The sequence below is a fragment of the Phaethon lepturus genome, unplaced genomic scaffold (assembly GCF_000687285.1).
Source record: "Phaethon lepturus isolate BGI_N335 unplaced genomic scaffold, ASM68728v1 scaffold8279, whole genome shotgun sequence".
Classification (NCBI taxonomy): domain Eukaryota; kingdom Metazoa; phylum Chordata; class Aves; order Phaethontiformes; family Phaethontidae; genus Phaethon; species Phaethon lepturus.
Window position 1 is genome coordinate 2,066 of NW_010565478.1, and position 25,928 is coordinate 27,993.

At 38.9% G+C, this 25,928-nt stretch overlaps 1 protein-coding gene across 1 annotated transcript in view; it reads left to right on the plus strand.

Moving 5' to 3' along the window:
* Positions 1 to 5,643: 5,643 nt before the first annotated feature.
* Positions 5,644 to 25,928, plus strand: part of CEP85L (centrosomal protein 85kDa-like) — a gene marked incomplete at its 3' end in the record, with an annotated part of 74,543 nt that continues 54,258 nt past the window's right edge. The window contains exons 1-2 of the mRNA XM_010295193.1: positions 5,644 to 5,686; positions 16,965 to 17,731. Of these exons, the coding sequence (XP_010293495.1) occupies positions 5,644 to 5,686; positions 16,965 to 17,731 (810 nt within the window). The remainder of the gene's footprint in view (positions 5,687 to 16,964; positions 17,732 to 25,928) is intronic.

Here is a 25,928-nt window from a genome sequence, read left to right on the forward strand (position 1 = left end):
AAAACAATAGCACTTTTTGTGGAGGTTGCTTGGATTATCTGTTGTCCAATATAGCTTCTAAAAAATACTGAGTGAAGTGATTCATTGTTTCTGCAGAACTGGAACATGCTGTCCCTGTGACACATGGACTGAATTTGATCTTCCATTACTTTCTGTGTCCTTTCAACTCCCATCAGTGTCACCAGCTTCATTATTCCTGGTCAAGTCTCATTATTGCCCCATCTTCTCTCTCCTAACGGGGTTGAGGGAGAAGAGGGGGAAACCAAATCTGACTTCAAGTAGTCCACAGGACAGGTATGCTTTCCATGTTCAGAACTTTCCAGGAAACCTCTCTCACCACCACCACATATTTGGATGACCTTACTCCTTGATGCTGAGGGGACCATGGTGGAGGATATGAGATGGCACTGTAATACTTTTGTCCTTTTCTTGCTGATTTTTTTTTTCTCCTTGTTCTCCTTTGTAGAGAGTTTGCATTGTTTTTCTATGTGTTAAGACTAGTATTGATGAGTGATATAATCAAGCTCTTGCAGGATATGAAGTTGCAACATATATGTGGATAGTGAATAGCAAAAATTTCAGGTTTTGCATTTACCCATGACTTTAGTTTAATTTTTAAATGGAAACTAAAATTTATTTAGTCCTTAATGGAAATTGGGATGGTATATTTTGGAAGAAGATGAGGGATGTGAAAAATTCAGAAGCTCTTAAATAAGTACTTCCAAAGTTTTGGAATTAAATGGGAATTTGAGAATTGGTAGGAATATTATGAATGTGTATGAATACTTATTTTAGTTAGTTCTGGCGGGTAGCATAGTCCAGTAGAATTAATAAAGCATGTGACTTACTGGCAAGAGTTCTTGTTTATGTGACTCTGGGAGTAGTATACTCCCATGGGAGCAGTATACCCTTAGTTTACTGTAAAATGAAGAACATTAATTAGACTCCTGCTTATGTGAGTGGGTATTATTCCAGCTGTTGAGAGTTAGGGGTGGGACTTGATGGAGAATGTGACACATGTGGTGGAGTTCTGTGTTTCAGAAGTCATATATTAGAAAGCATGGATTTTCTTTTTTCCTCTGAAACTTACTGATTTGTGAGGCTGGTTAAATCACTAAATTTATCTTTTGTATATGCTTATATAGATACTTTCACTAATATGCATTATATGAGAGTTTGTATGTGTGTGTATATGTACAACACAGTTACCATGCTTGTTTTTTCTAACATCATTAATCTTTTTGGCCTGTAATAAGTGAGAATATAAATTAAAATCTAAAAATAAAGTGCAGTACAGAAAAAGAGGATAAAAAAATATTTCTGGTTTCCATTAAGGTGTTCTTGCATTCAGTGTTTGTTATTGATACAGTTTTGTTTCCACTGCTCCATCATTTCAGTATTGTAATTGTGCCTGATCTGCCTACAAATGCTAACCTAAGATGCAAAAGGGAATTTAGCAGTGGTCGATTATAAAAATATTTTTATAAGGAATGTGAAGCATGCTAGTTTTGATTTATCAAAAATCACTTGTGTCAACCTCTCTTCTAAAGCTGAAGTGCATTAATAGCCTTCTACCACTTGAGTGGTGATGTGAAGATCTGTATGTGGCTTTTAAAATTGCTACCCTTTGCAGAGTTTCAGATTTCATCCTGGTAGCTTGGATGTGGGCTGAATGCCATTACGATTTGCTATGTTAGGGATTTACTGGTACTATTAGGTAACGCTGGAGAACACATTAGATACTGCATTGCGCAAAATGGCTCTCTTGTGTTTCTCTGGGGTGAAAGATGACTTCAATTATTAACGTCATTAGACAAATGTAATTTTTTTTTTTTTTTTTAATACTTGCTGTAAGTAGACAATTCAGACTCTCTGAGCTAGTGGTTATGGAACTTTCAGAGCCAGATAGCAGGTCATGGTAAGCTGTTTTCTCCTGCACCAGCTTTTACGATATGCTTTGTTCCCTGCTTGTTTTGATCAAAAAGTAAGATCTAAAAGTAAGAGTCTAGCTTTTTTAAGAGTTCTATTTTTAATTTCTGGAACACACTGTGCTAGTAAAACCACAACTGAGGTGTTTCTTCATAGATTGGAGAGTGGAGAAGAAAGAGTTTTGTATTTTGCATGGGTCAAAGCACTGCTAATGTGCTTGGATACCATAGTGATGAATACTATAAATATCCAAATATATGAGCCAACAACTGGAAATAAATTTATAAACACTAAATTCTTTCCGTTATCAAAGCAGTAATTGAAACATTCTCTGTTCTCCCGCCTCTGGCTCTGTACTCAAAACTGTGCACATCAGAAAACAAAATGGACATACAAGCTCTGTCTTCTAATTTTTGTGGGGTGCAGAGAGAAGTCACCACCAAACTTTTTGGAAAAAAACATAATTCTGATTGTGTGCAAGCTTGTTAGTTTGTAAACAGTGAACCCCTCTTCTGTTTTAATACTGTCTAGGAGTTAGTGCTTAGAAGACTGGGCAACATTACCGGTAGCAGTCCTTAGAATAACTGCAATTCTTATGTCATATGATGTGCTTTATTTGAACATGAAGACTGTGCTCAGTAATGCTGCAGATTCCGTGGGTACTCAGGCAGGCATGTGGCACTGAACCAACATCCCATTTAGGTGCTAGGTAAACCATGCTGTTGGGAATTAAGATGCCAAACTGATTTTTAGAATTATGGTGATCAAACCCCAAAAGTTTACCAAGGAAGGATTTTGTGTGTGTGTGTGTGTGTGTGCGTTGTCATCAGTTTCTTTTGAATGCTTTAGCATCTTGAATGGCTACAGAAATTATCTCAAGTACACCAGTTGGAGCTTGGTTACCATTCTGTTCTCTACAGTGGATCAGGTCTTTTAATCTGAGACTGCTTATATCTTTTGTAGCAAGTGTTTTGTTTCATACCAGGGAGGATGGATTTGGTGGACCAAATGATACCTGACGTGTATACAAGTTGGCAAAGGAACTTCTGGTCTTTGTGGATGAGCAACATTCTTTATAAGCATTTATTATAATTAATGACTTCTGATTTAATGACTAATAACTAATTTTCTTGCTCTTACGATTTAGTTGGATTTGTCGCTTTCATTTAACTAGTGTGCTAATTCATAAAATTTTCTAAATCATGGTAATGTCAGGGCACTAAACTCGTATCTTCTCTCTGGCATAGGCAGTGAGGGAAGAAACAATAACTTTTTTAGAAAGCAATTGCCAGTGAAAGAATGGAGAAGTAATAAATTACTGTTAATGTTGGGTTTGTGGTTTGTTTTTTTTTTTCTTTAAAGAAATTACTTGCAAAGCTGAAAGTTTTCATTAGGAAAAGCTGGAATAAAAAATTTTATGCATTTCTCGCCTAATTTGGTATCTGTTTGTTTAAGCATGGGTTATAGTTATATATATAGTAAAATCAAATCTTTCAGCCAGCCTTTTCAAAGGACACAAATGGCCTTCAATTTTCAGAATATTTCTAAAAAAGTGATGTACAGGTTCAGATGAATAGTATATAACTATCATTACCTGCTAGGAGTCTGTCTGTAAAGTAAAGAAATGCTGGTAAGCATTAAGGTCTGCATATATATTCCAGGGAAACTTCAGAGTAATATTATTTAGATGGTAAAATGCATGCTTTTTTTTTTTTCTTCAGCCTTTAAAATTATCTTTTGTGGCTTCTTTGATGGTGGACATAGTTCCCCTCTGGATGGGAGGCTTGTTCTTTGCAGTAAAGAAATCCTCCTAAGAGTGTGAAATTCAGTTCTAAATATAGCTTCTGAATTAACATTGCTAATTTTAACAGTGTATTATTCGCATTTGCTCAAACTATCAACTGTCCTCCAAAAAAAGCAAAATTAAGCCCTCAGAGTGTGTGTGGGGAAGGTGGAAGTCTTGAAGGGATGGTTAATTATGGGCGTTAAAATGTAGAACCCTCTCCTTTGTTTTATGCTATAAAGAAATTGTGTATTAGAAATGGAGCAACATTCAGTTATTGTCAGACTTCACAGATGTGTCTGAAAAAAGAAAATACTAGAAGCTAAGGGTCAAAATGGTGAAAGCCAGATGATGCAGGAAAAAGGTGCAAGAAAACTGACGTTTTTCCACATCTGTTTATTGTATTGTAATCAGTTTTGTAGGATGGAATTCAGTAACTTTTCTGTATTTTCTTCTTGCTGCTGTTGCTTTCAGAAATGTTTCAGATAGTAACAGGAATGTCAAATTCCTTTGCAAGTATCAAGTTTTTGGTCGCTATAGGAAAATGCTGAGATTTCCAGGTGGGTCTTACCCTTCTTCCCACCCCAGTTTATTCCTTTGTGTTTTGCTTGCATTTGCGAAGTTTAAAATCTGTACATTATACCAAGGTAGCCAGTATTGCTCAGTGTAGAGAGCAGTGGGAGGAAGCAGGTAAGGTTTGCTAGGTTGTTGTAACACTTGCCTCCTGTCCTTCATTTGGGAAATAAGGATAATGATGCTTAGTTTTGGAGTATAAAAAGTGACTTCTGTAGAATATAGAACTATGCTCAAATTCAATTTCAGGTTAATCCTTTGTGACCTGAGCTGGGTTCCAGATGGTGACCTACATGTGGAATAGGCTGTTGATTTGTTATCAAAGACCTAAAGTGTCCAAGAAGCTTTAATGGGAGGAGAGAGTCTTGTAAATGAAGGATAGAGTAACAAAGCTAGGAATGTAAAAGTTAGAGAGCAAGATCTACTTCTGCAATATTGTATTTTGTTCTGTGTATTTATTTTACAGGTTTCTTTGTCTTTTTAAAAATACCTTGTTTTTTCCCAAATCCTGGTAAGTAAGTACATAGAGCATGACTGCTAGGTCCTCAGCAGACCTATTCCAGTTGAATATAAGCTATTGTTAACATTGTTCTGCTACCGTTTGGGAATCGGCATCTGAAGGGGAGAGACTTCCCCAGTGAGCTAAATTATTCTTGAGGCAGCAGTTGAATTTTTGGGATTCCTGGAAATGATTTCTGGCCCTTGGAAGGGATTAGTGCTTGATGCAGGTGTTCCCAAAGTGTATCAAGTAAATTGCTTGTGGTACATTAACCATTCCCAAGTGGTATGTGGCAGTGCTGCGGCAAGCTGGCTGTGTTTGGCAACCTGACCTGACCTTTGTCTAAAGCAGGAAGAAGGAGATAGAGGCAGTCTTGCTATGAAGCAGCGTGAAAGCTGTCAAGCAGTATTCGCCTGCCTTGCTGGACCCATGGCAGCCTCACTGCTGTGGCTACTTACAGTACCTGCTTCTGCCTGTGAAAGGATTTGTTTTTATCATCTGGGTAAGAGCTCATACACATGCGCTCTTATGGTACAGAAGCCTGTGTGCTGCTTGGAAGGGTCATCCATTAAAGGGATATCAAGCACTGGAACAGGCTGCCCAAGGAAGTGGTTGAGTCACGATCCCTGCAGGTGTTTAAAAGATGTGTAGATGTGGTGCGTAGAGACGTGGTTTAGTAGTGGACTTGATAGTGCTAGGTTAATAGGTGGACTCGATCTTAAGGGTCTTCCCCAGCCTAATTGATTTTTATTCTATGATTTATGAGTTTGGGCTGGGGCTTCCAAACTGAGAATGCAGAGGTAAACTAGGAGGTTGACTACTGTGTGTAAGGCTCGACTGGGGAAAATCAGTATAGGACATGGGGTTGGAGTACGAGACCGAGAGAGAAAATGAAGGTGAAGGTATGTCCTCTCTTCCGCACTTGTGTAGCCTGGCTTAAAGCTGGAAGCTGCTGCTTCTGTTAGAGCTATTCTTGGTGCGCTGTGAACCAAGATAAGAGATCCACTGCTTAATGGTGAGATGAACGGGTACCAGATGAATCTAAATATGGTATATTTAAGTTAAAGACCATGTTAATGGCAGCAGGGATTAAACTTTCATTAATGGATAATGATCTCAAAAATGTAGCCAGGAACTCAAGTCTCCTTGGAAGCTGAAAGTGGGATTTAACCTTCTTGACATCAAATTGTAGGCTCTTTTCTGCCTATACTTAGGAATAAAATGTAAGGGAATGGATTAACATACACCTTGGTCAACAACAAAGTTTTAACTGCATGGAGTGATAGTGCGCTGTGGGAACCCTGAGGTTTTGCTCTGATCCCTTGGGTTAGAGGGAGTCTCTCTTCTTAGATCTCCTCATGTGAGTCTCTCCTCACATGCACAGTCTTTTCCCTTTGTGTCTTAGGTGAGGTGGTTTTGCTGCTGAAAGGCGTCAGCCTAGCTAATTGGGAATGCTGATATGTTGGAGATGGCACCTGGAGTAAGTCAGAGAGTTGGAATGATAAACATAAGTTTCCTTTGGAGCCTGAGAAAGTACAGCTTCTGTCTGTCTTGGTATAGGAATGTGGAGGGGTAGGTACGTCCTGACTACTGGATGTTCTCTTACAGAAAACAAAAATATCTAGGATGTTTCCCCTCTGGTAAGGCAGGGGTGGATTTCTGTTCTGATGGGTCAAGTTACTCCAATTTTTTTTTAATCCTCCCTAGCTGGGGATGAAGAAGTAATATCGGCAAGAGGGAGTATCCTGTGGCTGTTAAGTAGATGGTATTTGTGTCATGGGTGTCTTGCAGATTCAGAAAGGAAGGAGGACAGATATATTCTGACATCCATGGCATTTTTTTTTCCTTTACCCGTTACTTTTAATGAAGGTCCTAGGGGGATATTTGATTTCTGCATGTCTTCACTGTTAAGTGCTTGTTGTTAGAAAATGGATTTGGAAGTTGTAGATAGCCTTCATAGAAAGGCAAATGCAAGTTAAGATTTAGACTTTTAAAAAAAGAAACAGCCAACCACAAAGGAAAAAAAAAAGAATCCATATAGCAGTGTAAGTTTTCACTCATACTTTTATTTCAACAAAATGAAGTTGCGTGATTATGTGACTGCTGTTCTGGAATATTGCTTTATCCTCTTATCGGGAGAGTGAGGGGCAAAAATAGAACCTGTTAATCTAAAAATTGTTCTACTTAGTTATATAACTATTTCTTAAAAATAGCTCCAGATTGCTGGAAAAGATAGATGCTACAGGGTACAAAATTTCTCTTTTGTTCAGTTTCTGCTCTTTTACATGGAGCATCCACGCTTTATACATAATATTTTTTACTATTTTGTGGTGGCCAGTTGCATGTTACTCCCATGTACTCATACAGCAGTGTATGAACATCCTGTAGCACAGTTCTCTATTAGATACTGTATATGTACAGCAGTTATCATAGCACCTAAGCTGGATGCTGAGGAGCTGGGAGACAGAGAGGTACACAAAGAGAAAGCACTGAGGGTGGGGTCTCTCTTTGTGTGTGTGGCAGTTACTGCTGAGAAACTTTAACTTTGACAATGATTGTTCAGAGCATGCTTTATTATGTTGTGTTTCTAGAAACAGCAATTATATTTGGCTGTGCGTATGTGACATCCTTGGGGTAAGAAGGCAAAATGCATAAATCAAAAGGTTTATTGTGTTCTGGCAAAACTAGTTCATTCTTTTAAGACATACTTCTATCTTAACATGCTCTGTTTTCTCATCTAAAGAGATTTTATGTAAGTTACGTTATCCTTTGTCTTTGTAGATTAATGTAGCAGACAAATCTGATTCAGAAACCCAGTTTTCATTTTGGATGGCCATTGCAAGCATGGACCAGTAGTAGCTATTTATAACTTGTTTCCAGTGACTGATAAGGAGTAAAAATTGGGCTGTTTGGCTTACCTGCCATTTACTTTAGACTCTGATCAGATACAGTCTGTGAAATCTCTTCTGCTTTGGTTAAACACCCCATAGTATTGTGTTTGCCTCATGTGCTTTTAATGGTTCTGTATTTTCACATTTCTCTAACATTGGAATAATTGAGTACAGTAAGGAAAACAAGAGTAGAGTCTTGCAATAGTTGACTCTGCTGTAATTATTTCTTTTTGTTGAATAATCTTTTCCTGTAAAACATATTTCACCTGCTGCTTTTGAAGTGTGTGCTACTTTGTTAAAGCTGTCCTTGTTGCACAGGGCTGATACCTGACTTCATTTTGGAGTGGCAGCATCCCACCTCTATATAGTGCTACTCTTCTTTACAGTCCCTGGCTAAATCATCTTCTTAATACGGGCTTCATGTGAGCGAGCTAATTTGACTCTTGAGCTGGCTCAAGAGTAGGAAGTTACTAAATTTGTTTGAAGATGTTTTTCTTCTGGAGTTGTGGATTCCCCATCTGAATATCATTAACCTAGATATTGCTAGGCAAATTGTCACTTCACAGAAATATTAGTAGGTAGTACTATTTTGTATTAAATCTTAAAATATCAATTAATTAAGATCCCTTAAGCAGGATGGCTATACTTGGTGTCTATGTGATATGTTGGGGGCTTGGGGATTTTATTTTCTTATTTTTTCTGTTTGCATGTATATACCTAGTGCATGTTAAAGCCCAAGTTTTATCACAGCAAATCTCAGGAGTTTTACTGTACTACTCATGTGTTTGCTTTCTTTTTGTGGAGTTTGTATTTGTTTTCCCCTATCAAAAACTGTTGCACTGGCTTCATACAGTGTCCCTGAAGTCAACTGTTGCAAAGCACAAAATGGTGTTAGAAGTTTTTGTTAAGCTTTATTTGTTGAAATACACTGTAAAATTTTTATTATTTGAGACATGATAATTGATATTACCAAACAGCTAGTTTAAAGGAACATTATTTTTTTAAGCAGAACGTGGATCATTTTACCTGGTATCTTCTTGCACCAAAAACAAAAAACAAAAAACAAACAAACAAAACAAAAAAAACCCACAAAACCAAACAAACAAAAAAACCCAACCAGCTATAGATTTTAAGGGAATGTGTCTTAATTTTTAATGAGTAGTTTGGATGACAGGATGTTCTACCGAATGTCTTTTAACTTTGGCTAATATTGGGAACTTTAACCTCAAACTTGACTACAGTAGAACATAGGAGAAAACTAACACTTTCTACTGAGCTTGTCTCTTTTCGTCCCTGCCTAGTGGTTTTTAAGCTGATAATGTATGATCTTCAAAAAAAGCAAATGTGTAATCTGCATTGTCTGCTTCATTTTGGCACTCATTCTGATTTGATCATCCATGTGCAATTCTGTGGGAAGATATTCAGATCGCCTCTTGTCATCTAACTTAAGTAATGGAATTAGGAATTTTGTCTCTTGCAATGGCCACTGGAATGCAGAGATTGGTTTGTAGTGCTAAGGTGAGATTGTATGAAGATGCTGTCCTTCCATGTGGTCCACTGTATCATTTAAATGCTTGTCCATGTTGCTGGAATCTAGCAACTTCAATAATGAGTTTTTTGCCATGTCAGAAGGTGTGGTGGAAAATTGATATTGATGTACAGTGATGACTTCTCAAGTATGGGACAGCACTTTTTAAATAAATCAAAGCTGGAGAGTGTCTGCTGTGTCCTAATGAGAGTTGGTCAAAGAACAGACTTCTGAAAGAGTATTTCAGTACCCTAACTACTATAACCGAATACGGTCGAAGTAGTAACTTTTATAGGGCATGTTCCTTGTCAAGATGATATTGATATGGGACATATGAGTAAATAGCTTTCATTATGGGTAAATAATTTTCTTTTGGTTAATGACAAAATATAACTTTCTCCAGTGACAATCAATTTCTGTGTTAAGCTTCATTAACCAAACTTTAGAACATACACATTTTCCACTCTTCCTCTTCTAAAAGTTGAGAGTGTTACCCTCACTTTTTATGCTAAGTAGGATTGTTGCTATCTTATCACCTCTCTGGAAAACAAGGGAGAAGGTGAGGGTTGTGGAAATGAGTGAGATGTCGCAGGTGGAAAAAAGGAAGTTATTAACTGTAAAGGAGGATAATGAAGGTAATACCAAATGGCCAGTTCATAAGAAGTTAGATGGGATATGTTAGGCAAGCCTCTGTTAAGAGTATTTTCATAGGTACATAGTATTCCTTTTGTTCATAAGGATGTCTGAGAAACTGTTTACCATTTGCTGGTACTCAGTGTTACCTCTGCATTTCCTTACATGGGTAAGTGTGTATGCTACCCCGGTACTTCTGTGTGCAGCTTTCACTCTCGCCAACACTGCTTCCTGTTCCATTTACTAAACCCCCTTTAAACTCCTCTTGCAGTATTTTTTGATTTCTGTAGGTTGTAGGAGGCCCGTGAGGCTTACCTACCATTTATTCCTTCTTCCATCTCTCTACAGTAACATTGCTTATGTAGTAGCTTTATCGGTGTATCATCACACATCTTACTCTGAGATGATGCTGTTTGAAAGGAAGTAATAAAAGCAACAAAATTGCTTCAGTTTTTGAAGATTCTCTCTTGACTGCAACCTCTTAAGTTTAGATTTGTATTATTCAGGGTTGTACTGTTCATATTCTTTGAGAATTATATAGACTTTAAATTACCTCAACTTCTAAAACTAGCAAATTTGTAGGTACAACTTGTGTTCTTTTGGTATGCAACACAGTAGACTACAGAAAAATGTACAAGAATTAGTTTGTAATAAAGTAGAATTGACTCAGAGTTTGCTATCCACTTCTTATGTAAAACAGTTCTGATTGACGTTGCCAGTACGGTTAACTGGTGATGCTGGAAGCCAGCAAACTTGCTTCTTTTTTCCAAATAACATTAATTGAACTCGCTTCTGGACACTTCATGACAGTGTTTGCTTTGAAGGCATAGATGTGACACAGCCAATTCAGTTTACTGGTAGTAAGTATTTTAGTACTTAAGTATTTAACATTGTCTTACTTTTAAATTAGTATTAAATTATATTTTGCCTCTAAGTCTTTTGTTTTTTAGTTTCTTGCTGTACAAACACAGCACTTTATAAACAAATAATGTTTAGGAATTGCATGAGGATTTGGGGCCCACTTTCTCATACAGAACTTGCAAAATATCTGAACAGTTCTCTCCTGTGTCTACAGCACTTCCATTTCTAATACAGCTTTCTATGATGCATGCTTGTATTTATTTATTCTTTGGAAGAGATTTATTTGCAGAGACTTCCTCCATTCATTCACCTGTCATATTTTGACACTGTAAACTTGAAATAGTATGAACAGGGCTTGTAAAGAGGATAGTGAAGATGTCTTGACAGTAAAAAAACCCCAAAACAACCAAAACACAATAACCAAACCCAAACTATTCCTATGACAGCTACTGCACCCTGAAAAGGCATGCTTTTGCTTCCAGAGATTGAGGAGTTGGTCTTTTCAGGGCTTTATGCTAGGGCTGGCCTCCTGCCTGTCCATTTTCAAATTTCTCAGTTGGTTCATCTTATTATCTGTGCTGTATTAAGGCTAGTTCAGTTTGTAAGTAGGTAGGTAGGGGAGAACACACATGTATTGTAAATACTGCTGTCATGGCACATCATCCCATGGTCTTTGTTTTTCGAGAAGTCTAACAATAGTTAGGCACTTCTGTTGTTGAAAGCATCTGTTTTGGGGAAGGTTTCTGGGAGGCAGCCACATGCTTGCATGGTAGAATGAAGACTCATGGCCCTTTCACTAAATCATATGTTGGACACTAGAATTGCTTGTGGCTTGTTGCAGGAGTCCATGCAATTAAGAGTTACAGAACAGTTCAGAGAAGCATTCAGAAGAACCGATGTCCTATGACAAATGTAAGAAGTTTTGTACACTAAACCGCAGCCAGATTCAAGATCTTAAATTTGTATAATAGAGGCTTGACTTTCCCTGTTTATCTTCTCCTCAGTTAATAAGAATAATTCAGTTTATTTTCCTGGATTGGTGTAATCTATGTCAGAGTGTTGGGTGGTGGGAGGGCAGGAAGAGAAGGTCAGCTGTTTTTAATACTGGTGTACTCCATGGTCAGGGCTTTCTAATTATAGCCTGGATAAAATATCAAATTTCAAAGTCACACAAGGAAGATTATCTTATTTTCAGTGGCATTAGAAATGCATCCATCCCATAAACATACATATTTGGGTTTTGATTAGTATTGGGTAACTGTATTAGCTGATTGCTCTGCTGTTGTTTGATAGTATCTTATTGGGAGCAGTAAAGAAATTGTTACCCATAGAAGCATGTTTTGTAGATGGGGGTTCTTAAAGCACTGGTTTCACTTTGCAGCTCAAGAAGTTGTTCAGGGTTACAGTGAACCTTGTCTGTGTCTTGTGCGTTATGACTGACCATTGGACAACAGATAAGGTTTTTCAGTAGCTGAATGATTGTGTTGTGTATCTGGCCCGAGAAATGGCTTCAGAGATTTTCTTCCAGTAATGAGGAATGAAGTTGGCACTAGTGATTTTAAAAAGATGGCACAGGAAAATGTAAATGACTAGGAGGCGTTCATTAACTTTATGTTGGAGGGTTTCTTTCTTCTCTCCCTTCTTCAGAAGAAAGTCTCTGCTGTGCTGTCTCCCATTTAAAGAAAATTTCTGTGATTAGTTTTTAGTAAGACCAAAATTGCTTCTGTTATATTATTTTCTGTGCCAAATATGCAGTAATGAAATAGTTCAGAAGTGTAACACAAGATAGTAAGAAAGCCATATAAAATGCTCTTCACTTTCTATTCCATCTGTTGCTATTATGTGGTCGAAATCTTGTAGTGTGCTTTTAAAATATATTTTTTCCAGTTCTCTTATTTATGGGGTTTGGGAAGTATTGGATCAGGTAATAAAATGTTATGCCTATTAGATAAGTGCTCTAAGGAGCATTGTGGTAGGCACAAAAAAAAGTTATTAGGATAACTGAAAAGTAAAATTTGACATATAATCTTGATGTTGTTCAAAGGAAAACTAGTAGCAACTAGATAGATATATAATTTTTTTTTGTGTGTGTCTGCCTGTGTGTGAGTTTTCATTAATAAGAGCAGTCTTAAGCATTGAAAGACTCTGGAGATACACAAGCCATGTTTAAGAGTGTTTGTAATCTTCAAATAAGTACTAGCTCAATTAAGTGAAAATGTGAGTAATGTTGAGAGGAGAGCACGTTTCGTTCTGAATTAGGCATTTGCTTACCCCTGACTGTATGGAAGGGAGAAATCTGGTGCTTGGATAAAGTAGTCTTTGGCAAGATTTGGCCAGATGGAGCTTATTTCTGTGACTACAGAAGAAGTAATGTCATTTAAGTTCCATGGTGCTTTCTGGATTGTCTCTTATTTTCAATGAAATTTCTGAAATTCATGCTTTTTGTCTTGTGAGGTGTTTCAGAATGCAAACTGGCTCTCTTTCCAGCTGAGCCTGCAGTCAAGGCAGACTGAAGCAATATGCTCTAAGAAGAAGTGTGAATTTTCTCATATGTTTCAGTGAGCATTAATGGGAAGACTGATTAGGACAACTTGAAGCCAAAATTGCTATGTTTCACTTTGAGACAAATTATCAGAGACATCCATCAGCTGTAGTTGGATGTCCATGGCATTCAAAGTTTAAATCTGCTTGAAGAGTTTTGAATCAGAAGTGAGGTGAGGAAGTTTAGATCTAACTCGGGGCTTAAATTTAGAGTAGAACAAGGGAAAATTAAAATCTACTGCGTAAGAATAACTCTGTACTCTAAAAAGAGGTGGAGGAAATCATATACTTCTAACTGTTACTGGTTTTAATTCTAGTCACCTACATGCAGTCTTCAAACATTAAGTCAGTATTTCAGACTGAAAATGCTATATTAAATACTACTATAATTTTTTTTTTTGTATGGAACTGTATTAAACTTTTACAGATACATGCATACAGATAGGGTTTCTTCCCTTTCTCTTGCAGTTGTGACATTTTCTACTCGCAGAAATCTGCATAGCCTAAAACATAGGTCTCCGCAGTCAGTCTCTTTCTGAATCCTAATATATTCTATTTTCTTTGGATATGAAAAAGCCTGTGGCTGCTTCCTTCACAGAACTGACTTTGTGCTGTGTCAGATTCACCTTCTGGGTAAGGTAGAGTGCAAAAGTTAGTTTGCTTGAGTGTTACAAAGGCAGCAGCCTCTAGCTAAGGAGTACCTGTAGAAGAGGAGATGCATTTCTTTCTACTGTGTGTTTTCCTCCCTATTCTCCCGAGGAGAGTAGGAGTCTCTCCCTGCTCTTCTGCTGAATGCTCTCAGAAAGCAGGATTCTAACCCTGTGCTTTCCATCTCATTTTATATATATATATATATATGTTTGAGACTCCAGCTCCATCATGTCATAGACCTCTTTCACCTTCTTGTCACTGCTTTGACATCCACAGCCAGGGATGACCGAGTACCTTTATTGCAGATCAGGGCTGGAAGCTGGCAGCACCTGCTACGCAGAGCAGCAAGATGTACCTGATTTGTAGCTGCTATTTATGCAGGTACCTACTGTGCTACGAGGGAAATCAGAGCTGAGAGAAGCTGAGACTGCACCTGGCACTGGCAGATTGGTTATGGGTGGTGGGCATATCACAATTTTGGGAACGTGTAGTCTTGCATACCACTGTCTCCACTGCTGCAATAGCTGTGGGCACAAAATGTGTTTGGTCAGAAGAGCGTGATTCCTTCCACATGAAATGGGTGTATGGCCTTCTGTCTTCCTCTTTAACATGTCCCATCTCTTAAGCAATATCAAGACAGAGAAAGAAGCCAAGGAAAATGTTTCTCTCTGCAGTATAGAATTTTTAAGGAAGAAGTGCAGGGAGGAGGGAAGGTCTTTCTTTCATCTTGCGTGTGAAAAATGGTACCTCACATTTATTAGCAATGTGATCCATCAGATAACAAGCTGCTCATATTCTCTCCGTTTTACTTTCTCTAACGTGAGCATTCTGTGTGTATCTTATGGCCATCATCAGCACACTTAAACGCATTAAACTGTTGGTGAATTTTTAAGGAAGAAGTGCAGGGAGGAGGGAAGGTCTTTCATTTTGCGTGTGAAAAATGGTACCTCACATTTATTAGCAACGTGATCCATCAGATAACAAGCTGCTCATATTCTCTCTGTTTTACTTTCTCTAATGTGAGCATTCTGTGTGTATCTTATGGCCATCATCAGCACACTTAAACGCATTAAACTGTTGGTCCATTTCAACCAGCTCTGGCAGTTTTGTCAAGTCTTAGCTGTGTTCTATAACTACTGTGAAAGTAGGCAGCTGGGTAGAGGCAAGAGGCAATATGTGAACTTCTGCTTTGAAATGGGAGGGTATCTGGTGGGGCAGTGACACATTAGGAGGCAGGAAGGCTTCAGTGAGAATTTACCTTCTCAGGAGCCCCGGCTCCTTTAGGAGGCAGAAGACAAGTATGTAATAAACAGGTATCAATCAAGGAACTGGTTATTATTTTGTGAGCTATAATACATTTTTCTCATGAAGAGTGTGGCTGTAGGACCACTCTTATTTTGTGTTGTGCTGCAAGTGCAAGGAGAGAGGAAATGTGGTCCCAAATAAGGAGGAGTATGCAAGTTGGGGGTAAGGTTATCTTTATTTGGATATGTAGAAAAACAAGTGCTGCCATTTTTAAAAGTTGTTGTACCCTTGGAAGCTCTCTTCTTCTCATGAAGAGTGTGGCTGTAGGACCACTCTTATTTTGTGTTGTGCTGCAAGTGCAAGGAGAGAGGAAATGTGGTCCCAAATAAGGAGGAGTATGCAAGTTGGGGGTAAGGTTATCTTTATTTGGATATGTAGAAAAACCAAGTGCTGCCATTTTTAAAAGTTGTTGTACCCTTGGAAGCTCTCTTCTTTTTCCTGTTGGTGGCATGGTATATTGAGTCAAATACATCCTTTGAAAGTGTGCCCAATTAATAACGTGTTCTGGCCTTCACCAAATCACGTTAACCTAGTCTAGCCATCAAACTGGCTAGACTAGAGCAGTTGATTTTTTTTTTTCTTTCTTTCTAATTGTCCCACTATGAACTCCTGTATCAACTGACAAATCCCAAAGAAATAAGTAATCTCTAGGTTAGGATGCGAGAAATAAGAAGAGTGTATCTGTCTTGCTCTTGGCAAAAAGAACCCCAAAAGAATCTTCTGATTAGAGCAATTTCATTCTGTCTATCTGCCATGAACCTAACAAATGGTATGAGCTTGCTAGGGTGTGGACATGTGACTTGGTGGGAGCTGATCCTCTAATGAGAGGATTAGCTGTTTATTTCTGGTTGTCCACAGCCTGTGATGCTAAGCACATGTCGCTGGGCATGTGAGAGGTCTCAGCCAGTCCCCAGTAACCTCTCCTTTACCCCTCTCATCTTTGCTGTTCCATCCCTTCCTGGATATCACTTCACTGATTTCTCTGTTTGTATTATTTCATCTTGGGATAGATTTAATAAACAGTGCTACACACAGTTTCTGTGTGGTGTTGTATTTGGGTCTGTAAATAACACAACACCTAAATGAAACATAAAATTTTTCAGAACCTTGTGGGTTTTTTTTGTTTGTTTGTTTTGGTTTGGTTTGTTTTTGGTTTTTTTTTTGTGGTGTTTTTTTTTGTGTTTTTTAGCAAATCACCTGGGGAAGCATAGTTTGAAATCATTGAGATCCAAAAGGGATGAATAATTCTGTTCCAAGAGGCCATCATTAAACTGGCTTGTCTCCAGCACTGCCATTTTACAAAGTGCATTTAGTGAATTGTCTGGCCTTTAAAAAATGAGAAGAGGGGTGATAGAAGAGGAACCAGTCCTGGGGCTCCTGAGATGTGATACCTCTGTCATTTGTGATAAGGAAGGTACTTAAAACTGTGTGGGGTGGGGGAGAAATCCAGCCTGCCACCTTGAAGCTGGGGAACAAACACTGCCTTCTGCCCACAGCCTGGGAATTGTGCCTGGAGCTGCTGTTGCCATGGCTTAGTACAGATCTCTTTTTGTAATGATGACACCTGAGCAAAACAAATTTGAAAATCTCCCACTTTAATAGGTTTCCATTCTCATAATCCTGAATGATTCAGAAGACCCTATTTTGTCGAGAGATCTGTTTCCTTCTATTTTTGCATTGCACTTTGATTTTGATGTTTTGTCCTCTGGGCGCTGATGTTAATATGAGTTTTGTATTGTAATTATTTACATGATATATCTCTCTTTCCAGATCATTCAACTTCAAGTGGTACCTCCTCGTTTAAGCCCAGCCGATCACTGGTTTCTATTCCTACTGCCCATGTGATGCCGTCTAATGCCAGCTCTTCACTTTCCAAACACAGAGAAGCGTTCAAGTCTGATGGCTCAAAATGGAGTACAAGCTTTGTACGGTCAGGAGGAGGCAGAAATCAGGGTGCCCTGGACAATTCTCTTGACATGAAAGATGCAAGACCTGTAAGAAAATGGTCCTCCTTGTCTAAACTCAGCTCACCAAATACCTTCAGCCAAGATGGTAGTAGTCATTCGGTGGACTCCAGGGCTAGTACAGACAAAGTTGTGTCACCACAATTACGGACAAATGGTCCAAGTTGTTTGCATGACAGCATGGAGTTGCTAAAAATTGAGGACAAGGAAATAGGGAAAAAACGATCTTCTCTACTGGACTGCAAATACAAATTTGAAACGTGCAGCAAAGATGATTTTGTTTCAGATTCCTCAAGTAGGAGACATGCCTTAGACTTGACCTACAGTGCCTTACCTGAAAGCAAACCTGCGGCAGCCAGTTGTGAAGCTTTCGGACAGAGATATGCAACTCTGGGACAACAGGCTGTGAGTGGAGCTCCCATACAGCCAGCAGTGAGGACTCAAATGTGGCTCAAAGAACAGTTACGTGCAAATCCCCTGGACTGCAGGACTGCTGAGGAGCCCTATGGTGTAGCTGCATGGCATGTGCAGCAGCTTGAAGATTTTAGAACAGGAGGTGAACAGGCTGTGCAGGTAAGGCTCAAGCTTGGTGTTTGCTGCCATCGTGTGGCATCGTGTGTTATACCCGAGGAATAACATCAGGCATTTTTTAATAAAATAGGAAAGGGGACAGGTTCTCTTAACTGGGCGATGGTATTTGTAAACTTTGACTTGGGATGCTGTTGCTTGTTCCTCAATATTACCTGGGTGCCAGCAGTTTTCTTCTGATATCCGCTTACAGTTTACTCAGATTCAGTGTGCCTGTCTATATGAGACTAGCATCTCTTTTTCTGAAGCTGGGCACAGTAAGGTGTTCATCAAATAACATTTTCAGTAGCTCTTAAGAGAGTCTTTGGCCACAGTGTGGTGGGGGACTGTGACTGTACTTTGATCTGAATGGTTGTACAAAGAGGCTGTATTTATGCATACTGCAAGATTGAATATCACTGTCACTATGACTAGGATTTAAAAACTGAATTCAGTTTGATATTACTGCTTATTTTTCAACTAATTAGAATGAACTAATAGTAGTCAACTAGAAAACATCAGACGTGGTTTTAAGAGACAGGTAACTCTTTATAACATGACAATTCACAATCTTTGTTTCCAGTTCTTACCCTAATGGGAAAAGATAGCTTGTGAAGGAAGGCAGTATTTAAAATCTAAACGTTCAGGTTTACCTGTATAGGTAAGCTTGACTTGCCAAAAAAATGACAAGCCGATTACAATATGTAGATTTTCCTGAAAGGCAGTTTAAGGTTAGACTAGGATATTGTCTGAGCAGAAATATATGTGCAAATACCTGTTTTCTCCAGCCTGAAGATACATTAAGTAATTTACGAAGAGTTGTGCTCTAATGTTGTTGTTTCTTCCATTGTGTGTGGAAGGAAAGACTGACAAGTCCTGAGGTTCTCAAGATCCAATTTTGCTTTTAGTGATCTGGATTTTTAAAAATTTTTTTTTAACCTTAAACTTGAATCCAATTAATATGCCTGAATTAATATTAATCCTTAAGGGTCTCTAAAAACCTGACATTGTTCCAGGTAGCCATCCTTTTACATTATCCTTATGACTACAGAAACCCTCATCTTTCTCTAAGCTTCTTGAAGATTTCAGTGTTGAGAAGTTACCCAGGTAGAGAGTGGAGGCTGAGGGGTCCTTTTGCAGCCGAAGTGATGGAAACGGGCTCACTACTGAGGCTGGGTCAGGGGCACTGCCAGCCTTGGTCTTGGCAGCTACTGGTGGCATTGAGGAGCACACGAGGGGTTTGGGGAGCAAAAGCAGGGTACTGTGGAGGAGGTAAGTCTGTCCATTCATTCAAGTCTTCCAGAACACCTGGGAGACATGTAGCTGGCTGCAGCTGTCAGCAGTGCTGTCTTGTGGGGTTTGCATCCACATTACTGTGCCTTGTGGTTCTCCTTTGGATTTAAATACACATTCAGAGTAAGCTTTATTTACTACTATCCTTCATTTAGGTATGTGTCTCTTCACCATCTTTTATCTACCTTTCACAACGCTTTGTTTAGGATGGGTGTTTCAGAAACTCTTACTTTTGTTTAGGTCAAAACGACTCCCAGCTTTTGTTTTTCATGTCTCAAAATTGCTTTCTCATTCTGATTGTGATTAAATACAGTGTCTCCTTGTATGAAGGCAAAGTTCTGTGTTTGAAACAGATGAAACCCTGTATGTATTACTATAGTTTTTCAAAAACTTATGTTCATGCGGGCATTGATGCCGAGCTGTGTTTTGAGAACAGAGCCAACAGGGGGAGCACAAGCATTATTTATCTTTTTGGCTGAATTTGTAAAATGGTGCTGCACCTTTTCAGGTTTTTTGAGATTATAAGATTATAGGATGAAGTTTTGCCTAAAATTGATTTTTTTTTTTTTTTTCTTGCTCCTGTTATTTTTATACCTGTATCGGTATTGATAGATGTCTTACAGGATTCAGCTAGCATATGGCTTAGGAACCAAATGATCCTATCAGCTGTCTGGTTGGTCCTGGAAAACAGGAGAAGTCCTTGAAGCTGTGGCCTTTGCTCTGCTTACCCTGACTTCCCACTTGATCACAAGGCGGTGCCACAGGGAGTCTGACAGTAAGGGCACAAGGGGTGTGGAGGAGGCTCCTTGGTGCCCTTAGCAAGCACTTTCATTGGTGTGATTTGGAGTTGCATTGATGGGCCTTGAAATGCATTTCCTGTTACGATTCCTCAAGTGAGAAGATGTGGGTTTGAAATACAACCCAGAGAAACAGAAAGTTTTGAGTGCGTGCAAGAGCAATAAGCCTTTGGGCTCTTACAGGCATCCTCTGCTGGCCTTCCCTGCCTGCTGTGTCTTTCTGCCCAGAGGCTACAGCTGTAAGGAGGAATGAATCCAGAAGAGGTGAAAAAAGGAGAATGGTTCTTCCTGTCTTAACACTTGTTGCTTTTTTTTTCCCCTCTTCTTCTTTTTAAAGAAACCTCAGCATAAGGATGGGGTAATCCTGGTTATATGTACAAATTAGGGAATGAGAGGCTGGAGAGCAGCCCCGTGGAAGAAGCTTTGGAGGTTTGGGTTGAATATGAGTCAACAGTGTCCTCTGGGTGCATCAAGCACGGCAAGCCAGCTGGTTGAGGGAGGTGGTTGTACCCCTCTACACTGCACTGGTATGGCCCTACCTCGAGTACTGTGTGCAGTTTTGGGCAGCTCAGTCTAAGACAGACATGAAACTATTAAAGTGTGTCCAAAGGAGGGTGACCAAGATGGTGAGAGATCTTGAGGGCAAGACCTGTGAGTGTGCAGCTGATGTCACTTGGTTTGTTAAGCTTGGAGGAGGCTGAGGGGTGACCTCATCGCAGTCTACAGCTTCCTCAAGGAGGTGCTGATCTCCTCTCTCTGGTGAGCAGTGACACGTGGAAATGGAGTGAAGCTGCATCAGGGGAAGTTCAGATTGGACATTAGGAAGAGGTTCTTCACTGAGAGGGTGGTCAGTCACTGGAACAGGTTGCCCAGGGAAGTGATCATGGCACCAAGCCTGTCAGAATTCAAAGAGTGTCTGGACAACACTCTTAGTCATATGGCTTAGTTTTAGGTAGTCCTGCAAGGAGCAACGGGTTGGACTCGGTGATTGTTATGAGTCCTTTCTAACTTGAGATATTCTATGATTCTATAATTGTGCTATGATATTTTTTCTTTCAAAGATCACCATATGTGCACCTGGGAACTGATAACGCTATTATTTCTGAGAAACTTAAGAAAACTACAATCCAAAGTGGAATATATACCTAGGAAAGAAAAAAAGCAGAAAGCATAAGATTTTGCTAGAGGAAGCTCGTGATTTATAAAAAGAGGAAAAAACCCCCACTTCTATAGAAGTTTTTTTATTTTTCTTTTCCACTTAGTAGGGATTATTTTTCTTATTTTGTTTTTAATAAATATGTATGCTGATGGAAATGCAGTGTTTTTAGCAGGACCGAAAAATTTAGTTTATTGTTCTTTGACTTTAAAACCACCATTGCCATGAACAGAGAACAAAATGAGTTTTGCTTTTAACTGAGAATCTAGAGCAGCTTTGTATATCTTTAAGGTACAGTGGTGGAGTGAGACACTATAGAGGGCAGCTATCACTAACGAAGCAAGAATAGACTGCAACAATTTTCTGAGCTGGTTTTGAGGACTGATGGTTCAGGAACAGCCATTGCACTTAATAATACAGTCTACAAATAAATTTTTATGCCTTTACAGACTAGTATAGACAGTTTACCCCACAAAACTCTGAATTAGAGTTTATTTTATAAAATCAGGCAAGCTTTGAATTTAAGTTTGCCATAAAGGATAATGTATTACAGCCCTTAAGAGCTGTTCCAAAGTTTATCTCAAAATGAAGATTCTCTGCTTCCTTAATAGTCCTTGATAAATTTAACTGAACTCAGCATCTATCTGTTGTTTTTTTGTTACACTTTGGTCCCCAAATTAAAAAGACTATAATGCAGCTTTTCCATTCCAATTGTAAACCATGACTTTTAAAATAGAATACTTACTGTACATTTTAAGGGAAGCTCAGTGTTGGGTAGAAGACCTACAGCTAGGCTGAGATTCTCTTTCAGGACATGGTCAGGTTTGCAACTCCAGAAAAGATGCTGTGGATCAACAGAAGGCCCCTTGAGAGAAGGTGCATCGTTCAGCTGTGGGTGTGATGTTTGTACATTTTGGAAATAAGTCTCCAAGAAGGATTTGGCTTATGGTTATTTTGTAACATCATGGCGAGGTATATGAAAATTCTCTAGCTAATATGTACTATTTAATGTATACCTTTTGAAGATAAACATTCTCCTATGCATTTCCAAGGAACAGATTTTAACAGTACTTCAATGAAAATAATTTCCATGCAGAATTTGTATTTCACCGTGAACTTAATTATTTTCAGTGTACAGCTGATCTTTCAGCAGACATGACCATTGTAATACCATTTTTTCTTTTTTTAACCTCCGAAGTAAGGAAGTGTGTGATTAGGCCTATCTTAAGGGAAAAAACACAATATGTGACTGCAGTTCCTATTTACTGAACTGGGAGGCCATACAAACCTGGATAAAAAGGCTGTATGTTTTCATGTAAAGGCATTTCTTAAAGCCGATCTGAATGTACCTAGGTACATACTGTATGCTAGTCCAGAAACAAGGTTTAAAGTGAAAACACGCCTTTAAAATTGTGGGAGATTAGAAGAAGGGAGGCTTCAGAAGGTCACATATCTAGTTACTAGCTCTGTACATTGTTGTATGCATCACGTGATGAATCTCTGTTTTTCCAGTGTATAGGGCATCTGTATGATTTCTTGATGGTGTGCTAACTTGTGTCAGAATATAGCAGAAACAATAGATGGAAATTGCTTAAGTGCATGTTTTTCCTTTAATGTATCTGGTTTACTGTTTTTTTCTTTAATGAGGGAAACACTGCCTTGTTCATACCGTGTGTATACAAGTTACTGGAAATCAAATTATAATGCATTGAGAAAGTTAGAGATACTACAACAATCTTTATTTCAAAACACAGAAGGAAGTAAACTGCATGCATACCTAAACGTTGGTAAACAAAAGTTGGAAAACTTTAATTGAAAGAAAGCAGTATAGCATTCTTCAAATAATCTTGTTGCCACATAAAACTTTTTATTCTTAAATGTCAGCTCAAAACTACTTTTTTCTTGTGATCCTGGCAGATCAGAAAACTAAAACGGATTAATGTCAACGTTTTTCCTGTCACATTTTGATGGAACCATACTTTTCAGCAACTAAAACTTTTTAACATGAAGAATTACCACCTTTGGTTAACAGAGCTAATTAGAGATCCTTCACTGTGAGCCACAGTTAAGCTTTCATGTTCTGTTGCTTTTGCTGTGAAGTTGGCAGTCCAACAACTGGGATTGCGTTCATTACTGTGCATATGTGGGCTCAGGCTGGAGTAAGTGCTAGCAGACAATGGGAAACTGAACTTGGACCGTGCTTGATTGCAAAAAGAGACTTGGCATTGGTTAACTCATAACTTGCCAATTTTATGTTGTCTTGGGAGAAGGCATGTTTCAGTTTCATCAGTGTGTTTCAACATTTGTTGTAGATTCTGTAATTTTCACTGCTGGCTGAGAGGAGGCTGCTGGGCTTGTTTCTTGGGGTTGTTTCTATAAGCTAATGGCAGAGCTTCTTATAGACTTCATTTGTATGTAGTTTTGGATCTGGAAGTACATGATTGTTGTTGGCAGTAGACTCATCTTTCTCCTTTTATTAAAAAGGAATATGTAATTTTTATTTTTTGTCAGGGCTATCTCATTTTTCCAGTTTTAGCTATTAAACTGCCACAGTGGTTTCCCTAAGATAGGGAAACTTTTGAATATATAGAAGAGCATACAGACAATAAGCTTTGTACAAGCCCAAGCAATGTATCAGTGAATTGCCATTTTGTTGGGAAAACCATATTTATTCTTCTTTAGACTAGGGTGGGCTTCATAGCAGTTTCTGTGGTTGTGGTATGCTTCATGCCATTTATGTCAAGCAGCGGCAGAAATCCTCCTAAATAATACATAACTGTGTAACTGTTACAACATATATCCCTTGCATATACATTTACAGATTTTTTTTTTTAAAGCAGAATATTTCAGGATTATCAAAATAAGTGATAAAGTGCTTATGGTGATATAGCTGTGCAAAGTTTTCTCCTTTAAATGCAAACAGACAGGAATTGATACTACTACATCAACATTAAAAAGCTATACGTGCGTAGTTTGCAGAAGCTATTTTAAATGTTCATTGCACATATTTCAGAGCAGATGAGAGAAAAGATTTCATTTTGACTATCTGTGCTGCCCCAGCTAGTGTTGCCTAAGCTTTGGAGCAGGTAGCATAGAGTGGAATATGGATGCCTGTTAGTGGTAGAACTCGCAGAAACTTTCTGTTTCCCTGGACACACTGGCTTTTTCCTGCGAAAAGTCTTTTTGTAGAACCAATTTAGATGGGTCTTTCCAGATAACTGAACCACTCCAAAACAACAGTAATCATCTGGAAATCCTGAGTGTGAACATGAGTAAATCAGCTCTGTAATACATTCAGCACTTTTGAGAAGTGCTGGATCAACAGTATACGTGCTGAATCAGGGATGTGCTGTTGGGGATAAAAAGCTGGAAGCTGGGGCTTCCCCCATCCCATGAGCAACATCTGCCTCTCTAGCATGTGTGCAAAAGACTGTTATATATGTATGTATGGTGTTATGTTTACTGTACAATGCGTATGTGTCGGTGCACTTTGTTTCCACATTGTACTTGGGAAAGAGAGATGCTAAGAGTAAGCTGTTTGGCCCCAATCTGGCCACCTTCTTTCCCAGCATATCTCAGGTGTGTAGAGTTACCTTCTGGGCAAGTAACTCTAGCAAAAGCAAGCTCTTCTTGGTCACTGTCCTTCCCAGGGGCCCAGGGGGAATGTACATCATCCTGTAAAGGACCGTGGAGGAAGGTCCTGTAAGAAGCTTATGCTGTATGCTTAATGTGAGGGCAAGCTATGGACTGGGTGATCGCACTGGCAGGCAACAAGTTGGATTTCAAATACGGCTTGAGGGCTCCCACGCTGCACACTTGACCTGTGCATAAGTGTTAAATCCGGCTTATTGAGGCTGTAGTATGCTTCTTGGGTTTGTGCAGATGGACTTACTGCTGGTGTACATGGCAGTGTTAGGGGCTTCATAGGCAGAGTTATGATAATCCTTGTTAATCATCGTTTGTTTTTCAGTTGCTTTGGTGGCTGCTTCTTTTCATACTGTTGGATGACACTTAATGGCTTCTGGCTTTTAAGGTGTTGCTGTGAACCATAGGCGTCAAAAAAGGTGTAACTAAGAATTACGCTTTCATATTTAAACTTAACTTACCCTCATCTCAGCTGCTGCAAGCTGCTTTTCATGGATATCCATGTTTCCATCTACAGCATCTCTGCTTTTGCTCTCCACAGGTTAATTTGATGCGCACTGCTGGTGTTTTGTTCTGTCTTCCTGCTATAGCCGTGTCATTCCCCATGAAGCAAATGTTCTACGGAAATCCCATTTTAAAGATTTGATTTCTGCTGTCCCCTTTACAGAAATGATGTTCCTGAAGGCTGCACATCTTTTGTAGATCTTTAAATACAGGTCAGCTGTATCAGTGAGCAAACTACAGTAACTGCTGATGCAAACTTGGATTTCCTCATGTACTCAGCAAGGCTGTAGATGCTTTCTTTACTCAATGGCAGGTAGATAATTGTGTGCAGCTTTTAGGATCACTTTCCGATTAAATAAGTATGTGAACACTTTCTCTAATTGTCAGATATTTCAGTCTATGCAGTCTTTGCATATTTTTATTCAGATAGTTTTGAAGTGTCTATGTTATCATTGAAAAAGTCTCAAAACATGATTTGAGAAGGAAATGAAGCCTCTCAGAAGTTCACATGAGCTTCACAAGGATAAATGCGAGCACCAGAACCAAGACAATAAGCAGAAAATTGAGTAGCAGGTTGAGACCTCTGTTGTTAGCAAGATCCATAACGTGCATCTGTCTACCCTCTTGTGCTTGCAGCAGACTCTTGATTGTAGCTTTGGGTTGCTCCTTCAGTAGTAAGAAATGTAGATTCACATGAATTTCATTGTATCCTCAACTGTTTACCTGTTTTTAGCTTCTGCCACTTAAGGAAAAATGTTTGTTTACAATAACTAGATTCCTCCCCCCCCCCCCCCCACACTCCCACATA